Source organism: Echiichthys vipera, assembly GCF_963691815.1.
Source record: "Echiichthys vipera genome assembly, chromosome: 8".
NCBI lineage: Eukaryota > Metazoa > Chordata > Actinopteri > Perciformes > Trachinidae > Echiichthys > Echiichthys vipera.
The window spans coordinates 4,737,801-4,752,496 of record NC_139833.1 but is presented as its reverse complement, the minus strand read 5'-3'; the positions used below and the strand labels follow the sequence as shown (position 1 = coordinate 4,752,496).

Genomic DNA, 14,696 nt, shown 5'->3' with positions numbered 1-14,696 from the left:
GTGGCTGAAACACATTTAGCTGCTGCCCTCGTCCACAGCAGTACAGGATCTTCCATGTCGGTGCCCCTGTCTGCTCACTCCGAGCTGGGGACGAGCTTACGTCATGTACTGTGTTATACACGGGTATTGACCTCACACAGCGCCACTTTAAAAATCCAATCTGTCCCTGTTAGTAAAAGTACAGGAGTGTTATCAGCAGAATGTACTGAAAAGTAGACATACTCTTTCTGCAGAGAAGTGATAACTGAGAAATTATTGTACATGCCATTATTAGATTAATACGTTCCTCATTGTGAAAATATTCTGTAAACATATTGTTGATAGGTTTGATATAATCGTACAGTAAAGGCAGAACAGTTTGTCACTTGTGATGATGGTGTTTCTACTCTCTGCAGGTTTCAAACTGAGAAAACGACAGATCACCAACGAGCCAACGGGAGGGCCTGGGAACTGCCCCCACCTGGTGGAGGCGGTGCCATGTGACGAGCCCAGTTGTTACGACTGGGAACTGGTCGGCCTGGATCAGTGTGTTCCCGGTGATGGAAAGACGTGTGGGCCCGGCACCCAGCTGCCACAGGTCCAGTGTGTCAACAGCAACGGTGAGAATGGGGGGAAACAGACTCATTTGTTATAATTTAAGAAGGGGTCAGCACTTTATCTTTGGCATGTTGGGGCAAAAAAAATCCATAATAATCTCTCATAATATTGTAATTCAAGTGTTCTGAGAGGACAGTAGAATGCCGCACCCCCTCTGCTCTGTTTTCAGTCTTTAGGAAATCTAAGCTCGTGACGGGACACTTTGGCCAATCATAGGCTATTTCAGAGAGAGCCGTTCCTATTGGCTGTTCTACAAACGCAGATGCACGTGCTGAGTCCTTCAGTTAAGAAGTTCTGCTGCTGACTGTTGGCGAAGGCTCACAGCTGCAGCTTATTTAAGACACTTTAAGATAAGAGACTATATTGTTATCCATCTACATCGCAGTTCAGTACCCACATATTGGGACCAAACTGTGAAAATGTAGTCCAGTTAATTGTCCGGGGAGAGCACATTTGCTGTGCTGGCCAGCTACAGGGGTTTGCCTTTGGTGATGCAGCCCGCTTGTCTCTGTGCCTCTCTCTGCTCTGCTCTTAAGACCAGAAGCCAAAGCCACGGCTTGAGGTAGAGGAGCCGTTAATTGTGGAAGTTGAACATTTAGCACCTTTTTATTGGACCCGGAGTGTCCGTAGGCCAACGGGTAGCAGGCTAAACTATTAGAAACATTTTCTTTCCAACGCTCCTGAAGCTTCTGAAACGCTTTGCCGATATCAACGCTTTTATTGTCAGATCCTAAAACCGAGTCTGACAGTAAAACCGCCATCAGTTTAAAATAGAATATAACAAGTGACAATATCGGCGAAGCATCTCAGAGATCAGTGTAAAATGTTCCTAATAGTTCAGCCTTTATGTTCACAACTTTACAGGCCCTCAAGTTTGCAAAGACAGTGGGACGGCAAATGCGCTTTATAACGAATGACTGACTTCTCATTCTGTGTTAAGCCTCCTGTGGTGGGAGGGGCTCAGTGCAGAGAGGGGAGAGGAGGAGCTGCACGAACTGGTCTCACTCTACTTCAAATATTTTGTTTTCCATCCCGTCTCCTGCAGCTTTAAACGCATTGTTTCTGTACTCTTGATTGGCGTTTATCGAGCAAATTCCCGCTTGCTGCTTGCTCATTCTGAGAGTGCGTTGTGTTTTGACCCACCTCCATTTGCAGTAAGTGCAGGTCTGACCTTGTTTGAAAAATCCCATATTTTTCAAGATCACCTCTGCACTGAACCTGCAACTCTCGCCGTACACTCTTTACGTGAGGAGCTCTCCGTGATTGGACTCCATTCATCAGCTTTGTGAGGAGCACTCTCAAGACTCCACTCCCCCCGGGTCCTCTTCCCTTCTCCCCCCTGGTTAAACCTCTCCTACTTTAATGCTCGCTTGATTCAGCATTGCCACCTCTCTCATGCTGTCTCTCTCATTAAACTCTTCCTCTCTGCACGCACAATTAAACCTTACTCTCGCTAAATCAAATCAAGCCTCCCTGGCCAGGGGGGTTTGGAGTATCTTATGCCCTTTGCTGCTCCTGATTTTTACTGCTACTCTTTGTGACTGTAAATCTTTCATGTAGGGGGCAGTGGTACGGAGAAGCTTTCCAGACTTCCTTTTTGCCTTCAGGTTGTGGCCAAACGTAAGGAGAAATATGATCCAATACATAATTGATTAGATTATCCGGCAAGCTGCGGTCACAGTACCATTTTTATTTATTCAGCATGTAAAGTTGGAACGTCCTGCAGGAATCATATTAAGTCCCAAATGTGCTTCTTAAATCTTAATTTTATGATGTTTTTTCCAACTAGATAACTTAATTTTGCCCTTCTAACGTAGCCACAAATCACAGTTCATACATCAACTGTAGGTATTCGGTGAAGTTTGTCCACCTGTGCTGCAGGACTAACAGAGACTCTGCACTGTTATTTCTCCCCTGACTTCGGTTGATTGATCCCCCCCCCCACCTTCACTCCCTCAACTGATGAAAATTGATTTGCTCTGTTTAGATTTTCCGTGCGCTTTTCGCCTCAGAGAGTTTTCACTGCAGTGTCAGCTGTATATTTTCTCCGATGGTGTGTCCCAGTCATAAAAGAAAATGCCACACAGCCGGGCCCGAGACAACAGGGGGAGGTCGATACAAATGTTATTGAAACTGGCTATTGATATTCCCCGTGTTGACTGCCTGCCCGCTTAGGCAGGGAGCCGTTTCTTCTCTGCACACTGAGCACGGAGGTCTTCCTCTCCTCTCATAGTGGGTGTTCGGCCCATTCATGTTTTCTCTGTGTGAGTCTGAAAACTGCTGTGGTCCCTTGTCACTTCCTATTTTCATGCTCTCTCCATTCAGTCATGATTGGTTCAGTGCATATCTGACAAAGTGACATCTTAATGTAAAGTCAGGCCCCGCTCAGACTTTTGAAGCTCAAGCGATTCTCCCCTGCTTGAAATTTCAATTCAGCCCCTGAAAGGTTTACATTTTCCAGTGTGTATGCATCGCTCACAGGATGAAATATTCTCTGCTTGGTGCATGGCAGCGAATGAAGCAACACAGAGAAGTACAGTATGTGGGTTAATATAATCCACTTATGGCTGATGCTAGGAGCTCATTAATAAAACATGAACAATGGTGTAAAAATGTGGGAATCCCATGTGAGTTTGCTTCTTCCGTGTTCAATGTCACTTTAGTATGGAGATTGGAGAGAGTCAAGAGTCCATCAGCATGAATATATAATATACAGATAAACCATAAAAAGGGTCATAATCGACTGCCGTGTCAAAATGGAAAACACAAGTGAAATGCTTTGAGTTATTTCTGTGGTGAAGCACAATTTATGTAAATCCAGGGATATTAGACAAGTCAGTGGAGCTTAGTTACGATGTTTTATTCTTTACAGCTTCACTGATGCTGTCTGTGATTAAAGTTGTACATTAAAGTTGACTCCCATCTATATAATTGTCTTTTAAGTTATTATCTATCAAAGAGTGATTGATCATATGACCCACCAATTAAAGCACTTGTTGCCTTGTTGTATTTCAATCTGTGTGTCTGTGGGGGTGACATTCCCTCACTAGATGTGAATATGTATGAATAAGCAGCCATGTTGGTGACGCTGCTAACAGCACTTAGTCTGTCGACCCAGATCGTCACTAACGGTTATGCTGCATTCACTTGTAATCGGAAATTCCAACTTCTGAGTCAGGCTTGTAGTAAGGGCAGAAGTTTAATAGGAACATGTGTAGGTATTTAAGTGGGGAACATATAGGGGACGGACTGGAAGTAGAGAGGTGAATGTGTTTCAAAAGAGCAAAAAACAACACGTCAACACACACAGTGACTGTGAATGTGACGAGATGGAGGCTCTGAAAGAACGAGCTCGCCCCAAGGAAACAGCAAGAAATAACTGTCTGACTTTATAACTTATTAAGTTATGTTAATGTTTCCTATAAATCTCTGAATCCTTGACGTTAAAAACTTCACAGTCCATCCTCGTGTTTTATAAACTTGGCCTGGACCGACATTGATTTATATCAAACTGCCAAAAGGACAGAGAGTCGAATCACTGGCTCCATAAATCTATCTTTCTCTGGGCCGAACACTCTCTTGATGCTGTTCAGGAAACAGTTTGTATTTTTCTTTTGATGTACGTTTGAAATCTTCACTTCACGTCGGCAGTTTGACCTCTAGTTTCAAAAAAACGTCAACATGAGTCGATCGAAGAACGCCAAGTTGGAGAAACCCATCCCAAGTTCTCTCCGGGAGAACAGACTTCTTAAGAAAACAAGCACATCTCTACAATTTGAAACTAGCTGTGTACTTGACATCATGCCATCAATTAAGAAACACAGCTGTTCGTTTTCCCAGCTGCTCCAAACGTCTCTGTGCTGAAGTGTAGTTTGAGTTATAATCTAGTTCTTCAATGAGTCCTCAAGTTTATTCTTATCGCCCACGTTACCACCCAGCGTGTCCTCAACTGGCAAGAAAAAGAGTTTTACCCGGCACTTCAGGGCGGCTGTGGCTCAGTGGTAGAGTGAGTTGTCCTACATTCAAGATAGATTGGTGGTTTGATCCCCAGCTCCCCCGGTCCCCATGTCGAAGTGTCCTTGGGCAAGACACTGAACCCAGAATTGCTCCTCGTGTTGCGCATGGGTGTGTGAATGTGGTGTGAATGGTCAGATTAGATGGTCTGTAGATGTCCACTGCCATCAGTGTGAATGTCTGTGTGAACGGGTGAATGTGACAAACACCGTGAAAGCACCTTGAGTAGTCAGAAGATTAGAAAGGCGCTATACAAGTACAAGTCCATTTACCAAGAGGCAAATATTTTCTCTTTACTGCCGCCATCAATATGCTCTCCTACGTGTTTGGTTTGGGATTTATTCCTCAGTCTCTAATGTGGTCACAGACACTCTGTAAAATACCCCAGACTTTAATTTGGATAAATAAACTTATATAATAAAAGGCTAAAGGCGTTTTTATGTTGATAAGAGCAGTTTGGGAACACAAACAGGGTGTTAAATGGAAAATCCTGTGTCTGTAATTACAGTTGAGTTTAGTTTATTTTGTCTATTTGTTTTAAGGGAGTTTATAATATTCTGTAGGGTTGGTTGTTTTATTAAAATGCAGTTATATAATGGGCTAATATCAGCACAGAACCTTATTGCCTGAAAGTAAAGTTCCTCTTTCTTCATTTGCTAAATATTTCTTCTATTCTTTTATACAATCCCATGAAAATCCTCCTGAAAATGCTGTGATTTAATACCTGATGAAAGACAGATGGCTCTATTTGAGGTACAATGTTTACCCCTGAACACATAGAGGGAAGTAATATCCATTAATCAAATACACAAACAAGGCCGCCTGTTTTGGCTTTCAACATAAAACTTTTTACATATTTGGGCTGCAGCCATTACCTGGAAACACATCTGTAATTTTCAAATAAAACACAAACAAACCAAGTATGGAAATGCAAAACCATCTGTTTTGACTTTTAACACAAGACTTTAGGCCCAGAAATCCCAAACCAACGTGTCATTACCTGGAAACACAGATGTTAGTTAATATATGATCACCATGAAGAGAGGCTGGATTTCTCCTTTCTATTACACGCTGTTTTCAGCATCTGTTTTATTGAAACCATCTCATCTCATCTCATCTTCAGCCTCTTATCCGGGGTCGGGTCGCTGGGGCAGCAGCTTTAGCAGGGGACCCCAAACTTCCCTTTCCCGGGCCACATTAACCAGCTCTAACTGGGGGATCCCGAGGCGTTCCCAGGCCAGTGTGGAGATCTAATCTCTCCACCTGGTCCTGGGTCTTCCCCGAGGCCTCCTCCCAGCTGGACGTGCCTGGAACACCTCCCTAGGGAGGCGCCCAGGGTTCATCCTTACCAGATGATCCTGAACCACCTCAACTGGCTCCTTTCAACGCAAAGGAGCAGCGGCTCTACTCCGAGTTCCTCACGGATGCTGAACTTCTCCCCCTCTCTCTAAGGGAGACTCCAGCCCCCCTCCTGAGAAAACCTATTTCGGCCGCTTGTACCCGCGACCTCGTTCTTTCGGTCATGGCCCCACTCTCATGACCATACGTGAGGGTAGGAACCAAGATTTACCGGTAGATCCAGAGCTTTGCCTTCCTCAGCTCTCTTTTCTCCGGCAAAACTCACACTCCATCGTCCCCTCACTCGTGAACATGATCCGGAGGTACTTGAACTCCTTCACTTGGGGTAAGGACTCATTCCCTACCCGGAGTAAGCAATCCACCGATTTCCTATTGAAACCACATTAGTATTAAACATAACTATGGTTATCCTATCATTAGCATAGCACTCTAGTCTCTTCATTACATTGTATATTTGCTAAGATCATCCTCCCTCTTTCTTAGAGGGGTGAGGGTGACGGACAGGGGGCGTTCAGGGGGAGATAGCAGCTCAACAGTCGATGTCACATAGACTATGGTACACTTCATCTGAAGGCTGGGAACCTGAGGATTAATTTGAGATGCAGCTCAGCACTGTGTCAAGTTCTTCTAGTCATAAATCTATAATAAAAATGTTTTATCAATGATTAATTGCTCATTTATGTCTCATAATTTGTTGCATCCACTTTTGAATTGATACAAATTGAAAAAAACAACAAAAGAATCTCTCCATAATACTACATTAAGACAGTCAGACCTTGAGGAACACCATAAAAAAGCCCATGCTTTGATTTGGTGAGAAAAACTTATGACAGATGGAGATTTCTTTAAGAATTGTATTTTTCGGCGATTGGATGGAGAGCACTTCTGTTCTGTAATACGCTCAGAAACCCCCTTAATGTCAATATTCATTGGAACGTCATCCATCCTCTGAATGCCCGAAGTCTCTAGTCTGTGGTTGTAAAGTTTCATGAGGCCGTAATTATGCTAGAGGTCACAACAGCTCATTTCTACAGTGAGCTCAAGTTTGTAAAAAATGATCTCACTACAATAAAATGGCTACTTTGGAGACTAACATCATCACACATGAAGACAACTGGCCTTATTGGATCCACAAGAGTCTCAGCTTTACAGTCAGACCCAGTTTATGCAATAAGAAATCTTTACCTCCCCTCTCTCATTAAGGGGTTACCTTGCTATTAGCACATTGTAATGTAAACTGACAATATCGATGTATTTTTACGTCTGTCTTACCTTCCTCCCAAACGTGATTGTGTTATTTTCTGTCACTACTTTCTCCAGGAGAGGAGGTGGAGAAGAACCTCTGCGCGTCTTCCCCGCCTCCAGAGCCCGCGCCTTGTGAGGTGCCTTGCTCACGGGACTGCGTGCTCAGTGATTGGACAGTCTGGTCTACTTGCTCTCAGACCTGCTCCAGTAAGACCATCGAGGGGAAGCAGATGAGGACACGCTCCATTCTGGCCTACAACGCCGGGGAAGGTGAGTTCCACCTGCAGACAAGTCTTCTGCACCCGCATGTATGGAAATATATGCAGATGAGGCCTGGATATTGGCTTAGTCATGGCCTTTCAAGTCGTCCTTTGCTGTCACTCACTGTATGTCTGGATTTCACACTTGTCTGCATGTGCATTTGTCCTTATCTCAAACCGCCTGCTTATCAGTCCTGCTGATTATTTCTGTTGGTCTGTCTCTGCGCCTGACACTTAACTTTTTATCTGTTCCTGAGATCATTTCTTTGCATATGCTCGTTCTCTCTGCGTTAAATCTCTGTGTGCGTCTGCTTGTCTTTCTATCTTTCTTTTTGTCATTTCACCAAACATTTTCCTGTGTCTTATCTGTCTGCGTGTGTGTGCGTGTGTGTGCGTGTGTGTGTGTGTGTGTGTATGTGTGTCTGTCTCACAGTCACTGCGATGGTTGTGGCGTGGATCACGGTGATGGAGGGTAACAGTTGTAATTAGAGTTTGCTGGTAGCTGTTTTAGACCTCTAGCTGTGTGTCTACATGTAGCCAAATGGAAATTGTTAGCTTGTTTTTGAGTTTTAAAAACGGCATTATCATAACAGCCTTAGGGCGGTTTATAATTGATTGAGATTTTATTCAGCCAGTTGTAGAACAGTCAGGGCTTGTCGGCCATGTGTGAAATAGCTCGAATGTGTTGTTTTCTGTTGCTCTGCAGTTGTATTACTTCATGCACTGCATTTCTCTTCTGTCGCATTAACATATTTAACATTTGTATTTATCAAAGGTCTTTCTCGGGTGCCAAAGTTTCCAGAACTCTTTGGTAATTATTTGATGTTAGGCTAGAATTGTAGTAGCTGTGCTCGTAGAAGCGCTAGAATGGTTGAGAGATACAAAGGAGATCATGTGAAACTATATCCTGCTGTCATCACATACTCACACACGTACTCAAGAACAATACCTGAAAGACGCTCCGTCTCTCCACGCTGGTTTCCCCTGCAGAGTAGATTATCTGATTAGATTTGGAGCTCCTAAGCGCATTTTGCAGCTCCTGTGTTGCATATTAATGAAGAACAAAAATTATTGAAACTACAGGATCTATTCAAAGCTTTAAGTTGCAGGGCTCATATTAGTAAGTAACCACCAATATGTTGGCATAGAACTATGTGCTAATTAATACATCAACATGCCTAATTAATGACCTATTTAGCATAACTGCTTACATTTAATTCACAGTGGTTATTATGGGACGGTATTAAGCCCAAGTGCCTCTTCTGGTTTCAGTTGAATGATAGCCAAGATGCATGTTAAGTGAGGCTTTCCCTCACTCTGTGACTGAGCCAGCAAACTATAATTGATCCTGCTCATGTGCTGGCTTTGTTTGTTACCCCATTACATGGCTTATGTTTCCTGTAAGCTGCTTCACATTTCCCCAATTGTCCAACATCGTACAGCTTTTCAGCTCATACTCATTTGAGGCCCCATGTCAGCGGTGTTGGGACTAGCGTCACCATCGTTGTTAGTCAACTAAGCTGGCATGGCACAGTCAGCAGAACGGTAGTCATGCTCAGTTACTATTAGGTTGAGATTTGTCTGAGTTGGCAGACTGTGATTCAGGGCCAACTGTGTACTTGTTATGGAGCAGGCTCTCTGTCAACTCCGAATACAGGTGTGGAGCACTCACAGTCTCTCATTGCCTCTCAATCTTTGCTGAAATCCCTAAGTGTCTGCAGTTACTCTATACCCGAGATGTCTCCATCGACCCAACAACTGACTGACTGACTGCCGGCTCACAAGAAAAATGAGAGCCAAGCACAAATAGAGAGAATGGGAAAAACTATAGATGGAGGTTGTACACACTGTAAAGTCTGACCTGTGACTTACTGTTGCAGCCAACAACTCATAAATAGTCACCAGAAAACCAGAGAGCCCTGTCATGCAGTGTGTGAACACACTTATATCTCTGTAGTGTTACCAATATCTGGCTCTCTGCTGAATTCTCCACTATGTTCACCAGCTAGTCTCTAGTTCACACTGTCCTCCCGGACCGAGACCCGGACTTTAGGGTACTTGTCCCCCCTCCCTCTCCCCCCCGCGCCCCAGCCCCGTTTGTACTCACACTACCTGGGCCTCGGCCAATGCTTCTTGCTGTCCATATGTCATCACGCCGTAACACGTCACACGCATTGATCGCGTGTGTGTGGCTTTGTTTACAAATCTTTCCACAGACCTCAGAGTTTTTGTGCGTCTTGTCGACTGTTTTTGAATTTTTTCATCCGACCAAATCTGCAGTAAACACAACGTGAACCTTTCACCACCATTGTTGTTGTTGTTAAATGTCCGCGCATGGTCCGTCCTTCTATTTACATGTCCGAACAGGCGGACATAACGCTACTGCCGTAGGGCTCGTGCTCGTGCGCGTACACGTGCGCACGCTCGTGCTCGTACATGTGCAAACGGCTCCGCTAAAGCCCACCTATTTCAAGCGGGCCGTGGACGGCCAGCTGGCCCCAGTTGAGCGCGGAGCGGGTGCGCTCACACTACTTAAAGGTACTAGACTTTAGCTGAAAAACCGGTTTTGGCCGCGGCCAAAAGGATAGTGTGATCACGCTCTAACTGCGTCTGTCTGCTGTGTGGTGCTGGGCAGGTAACGTACAGTGGGTTTGTCAGAGCCACAGCAGTGAAGCTGTGGACCATAAAACCAAAACAATGAAATGAAAGAGGCTAAAAGGCTCTGTAGAGTTGAGTGGAACTGCACAGTCTGGTGATACCTTTTGTGGGTTCATCAGTACTCCTACTCCTTTTCCCATTACCCATAGTCATTTAATCCTTTTTAAAAATTAAAAATATTGATTGTTGCAGCTCAATTTACCAGTCCATCTACGTTCACACCCTCACCCATGGTCAGGGGCGGATTATGGTTGTCATGGCCCCTTAGCCTACTCTTTGTGTGGGGCCCCCTCTTGCGTGCGAATACCACACACTTAAGGGGGCACCGGCATTATGACCTTATGAACCTGGCTCCATGATGTGGCCTTTGGGTCAGCAGCTTCATGACGTAATACCTGTGGAGTTCAAACTAGGGGGAAGGGTTGTCCCTGCAGGTGTTTGACTGGGAGCCATCTCAGGGTCTGATGAATTGGTGCGAGCAGGGAATGAATTATTTGAAGGGCGTTGAAATATTAAAAATAGCCTGGCCAATCTGAGCTCCTTGTACATGTGGGGCCCCTAGGCTGGATGGATGGATAGATGGATGGATGGACGGACTGATGGACAGACAAACAGACTACTGTGTACTTACTGTGTTTTGGTATTTCTCAGGTGGAGCCCTGTGCCCCAACAGCAGTTCCCTCCAGGAGGTGCGGAACTGTAACGAACACGCCTGTACTGTTTACCACTGGCAGACGGGACCTTGGGGCGCTTGTACCGAAGACCCCTCCGCCTCCACCCTCAACACCTCCCTGGGTGTCCGAGCCAGCGGAGGCAGCCAGGGTCCCTGCTCCTTGGGAATGCAGACTCGTAAGGTCATCTGCGTCCGAGTCAATGTGGGACAGGTGCCACCTAAGAAGTAAGATTTTTCTGCTTCCTTAGAGCACTTTACGTCAGCTTTTTTAAACCAGGGGTGTCCGGTCTGGTTTTTCCGATTACACACTGCTGCAGCATTCTTCCATTATTTAGAATTACTGGTTATTTCTTTGCTCGCTGGTTTGTAGGTTTTTGTAAATGTGAAATCAGCTCCCGGAGAATTGTGTTGAAATGAAAATTGCTCCCTTCTAAGAGCTACATCCACTGGCTCTGAGCAGTAATTCTCAAGCATGCCCCTGCAAGATCCAAGTGCAGGCACGTTCTCATTTCAAACAAATCTCTTCAACAGCCGATTTAACAGATGAACACCTTTATCCAAAAAGGAGAAAGTAATCAGTTTAATCTAGAGCTGCCATTTTGAGAATAGAGGAAGAGCGTCTATTGTCTTTTGATGTGTGAAATCATTTGTTAAAGAACCTCTTTTGTTTTGGGGAGCTGCTCAATGAACACAGAAGGTTAGAATCGTTCTTCAAGCAAAAACTGGAAAAGCCTTACAATGCAAGGTCAGGAAGTGATCTGTGAGCTAGACAAGACAAGACATTAAATGATTTTTGGCTGATTTGAAGGCACATCAGTGGCAAACAGTCCACGGTAAGATAGAATGGTACATGAAGATATGTGTGACATTGAAAACAAGCAAGATTAAAAAAAGAAAAACAAAAGAAAAGTCAGGGCGTGAGAGACAGATGAGAGAAGCAGCCGTGTTGGGAGGGAAAGTGACGACCGGAGTGTGAAGTGATTCAGAGAGAACAAACAAGGAGACGCTGACAGAGCTGGTTTAGTAAGTAGAGCAGACTCTACGTGAAGTTAACTCCCAATTTATATCTCCCCTTCGCAGGCGACCACGGATAAATAAATAATCTCTCCGTCCCTGAAAGCCTAATTAACCCTGCCGTTTTGGGCGCTGGTAATTTCTCATTGATGATAATGACAGTAATTAAATGGGATTGATACTTTAAGGCAATTTAATCACGGGGCGGATGAGAGACAAGATGTTTGCGGTTAGCTCCGTAGACCACACGACATGAGGCGGATTCAAAATACACTGTCGCGTTAACGTCTGCCAGACAGATCGCTCTAGCCCGGTGTCACTTATGCTCGACTGATTCACTCGACAGCAGAAGATAAAGGAGCAGATCTGCTTGTGGAAATGTGTGGAAAAGAAATCCAAAGAAGATTGATTTAGTACTCGCTAAAAAAAAAAAAGTCGTTTCGTCTCTCGCTCTAACTCAAGACCAGATTTTTCCTCCTCCGGTCTCACCCCTCCCAAGCGTGGTTATCAGCGGGGATAGGAACATCAATTATTTAAAGGGTGGGAGTGGGATGTGTACAAGGCAAATGTAATTCATAGAGAGCACCACATGATAAAATGAAGATTAATGTCCAGTTTCAGCGGTGGCTGTTTGAGCAGCTGACCCGGACGCCGCAGATGCTTTTTATCAGGCTGCAGAAGAGAGGTCGAGGTCCGAGATGTCTTTTATCGCATGGGTTTGATTTTTAAAATCCACACCGGGGAAAGCTCAAGCGGGAGACAATCAAAAGCCCACCGGGGGTTGGAGTGTAGCAGTGTAGAAGTTCCAGGGTAATGGGCATTGAGTAACTGACAAAAAGAGGTTTCAGTCGATTTGCCTCCATTATCTTTTGTTTTTCACGTGTCAATAACTTTATATAATCAAGTATCATTTGTATGAAAGTAAAAGAACAAACATGTGACAGCATCACTAATAACGAAGATATTTTACCAAAGTGGACTCCCGCCAGGCGCCCTTCACTTCAGCGGAGTCGGTTTGAGGTTTTGGGCCTTGAAGATGACACGCTTGTTTGTTGGAGTTGTTTGACACTTCCAACCTGTGTGCCATTTAAGGCTGACTTAAATGCGATTAACACAGCACATCTTTAACGTCTTCTGTGTCGTTGCTATTTCATTTTCTGCTCGATTTATCAATTTAGAAAGAGATCAATGAGGCAGGAGACTTCATTTTAGAATCCATGAGACCAAACAATGCACAGAGTGAGACGTTCAGACAGGTTTTAAACAAATCCTCACTTGAAAACTGCAGCTGAGCAGAGCATAAAACCAAAACATGAGCTTAAAGACGCTCTGTAGAGTCGAGTGGAACATCAGAAAAATGCCTTGTTATTCTTTCATACTTGTTAGTTTATATGGTAATATTTGAGTGGAACAACAATTGTTATTCATCTTCTTATCTTTGAGGTGATCTCCTCCTCTGCTTTGCAGCATAATCTCTCAGCGTTACCAGTTTAAATAAATGTGAATGTAATGCTTCAGAGATGGTAGAAGGCTGTTTTGTTGACGTGGTTGAAGTGGGGCAGGGACGAGAGAGTGCGGTCAAAGATGACTCCAAGGTTGCGGTTTTGAGTGCAAATGGCGACGATGAAGCCATCAGCGGTCAGTGTGAAACCCTGGGTCAGGCGGGTACGAGAGTCTGGGCCGCTGATTATGATCTGACTTGTTGCAGTGTTGAGAAAACTGTCCACTATGATTTTGACAGCAGAAAAACAACCTGAGTTCGCTTCAGTAGGATAGAAAGACAGATACCGCGAGTGTTGTCAAGCAGGGTCCTCAGACTGTGAGGCTTCTTATCACCTGCCTTCACGGATCAGTGCTGCTGTCCACGGTGCTAGAGGAGCTTCCCTCACTCTGACTCTGCCTGCGTACAACCTCAGCTATGACTCAGCATCCATTATGTTGCATCCCTTTGTACAGTGTGTCTCTGACTGTTGTAAACCTTCAAAGATGTTCAAAGTCTTTAGGTGGATTTTCCCTCAGGCTATTGTCACTGGCAGGGGTCCAGTAACAGGCTGTAAGCCAGCATGTGGACTTTGTACTGTAATGGAAATAAGCTCCGTGCGTACAACACTTCTTGTTTATTTTATCTATGAGCACATAAAAGTTTCAGTTGCTGCCCAGAACTATCACACTCACACACTCACACACACACACACACACACACACACACACCCATAAATAGAGAAAATAAAATAATTCAAACATCTCGTGGGGGAAATTACTTTGACTCTTTAGCTCACAATGACAAACACTGCCACCAAGATGGGTCCTATTAGGTTGATTGCCAATTAGTCACATTTGTCAGCTATAAAAGAGGTCTGGCAATCAGTACTTTAATAAGCAAGTTTTCCAAGCAGCATGAGACAATTAACAGAGCCAAATCATCTGTACTTAACATGCATGAGCATTGCTCTGCAAAACAAAACTTATTTAAAATGTCGAGGGGAACAGTTTTGAGAACGTACGATGATGAGATAAGTGATCGTAAAAAGATTCACCATTGTTGTTTGTTCAGTAGTATTTTGAAAGGGTGTTACTATCATACTTAAGACTGGATAGACCATAGGTGTTGACTGGTGTGAGATCTGGTCTGTTGACTGTGTAAACCAAATTGTTTCAGTCTATTCAGTGAGCCCTGTAAGGAAGCATCACGTTCATTATGTTGCTCGCTTTCCCTTGTCTGTAGATGAGTCTTCCTTTCATGGAAGCTTTTGATCACCCCCATAGATTTGACAGACAATCAGGTGTGTCTACAGGGTTAAAGATAAACTTAAAGCCGTTGATTTGCGTACTTCTTGACCAAAGCAAAGTATAAAGGTGTGACAGCTCTGGTTTCC

General features: G+C 44.3%; 1 protein-coding gene across 1 annotated transcript in view; it reads left to right on the top strand.

The window, feature by feature from the left end:
• thsd7ab (thrombospondin, type I, domain containing 7Ab) overlaps window positions 1-14,696 on the top strand; it is a gene marked incomplete at both ends in the record, with an annotated part of 157,716 nt that overhangs the window by 70,318 nt on the left and 72,702 nt on the right. The window contains 3 exons of the mRNA XM_083918758.1: window positions 396-599; window positions 7,291-7,485; window positions 10,785-11,031. Of these exons, the coding sequence (XP_083774884.1) occupies window positions 396-599; window positions 7,291-7,485; window positions 10,785-11,031 (646 nt within the window). The remainder of the gene's footprint in view (window positions 1-395; window positions 600-7,290; window positions 7,486-10,784; window positions 11,032-14,696) is intronic.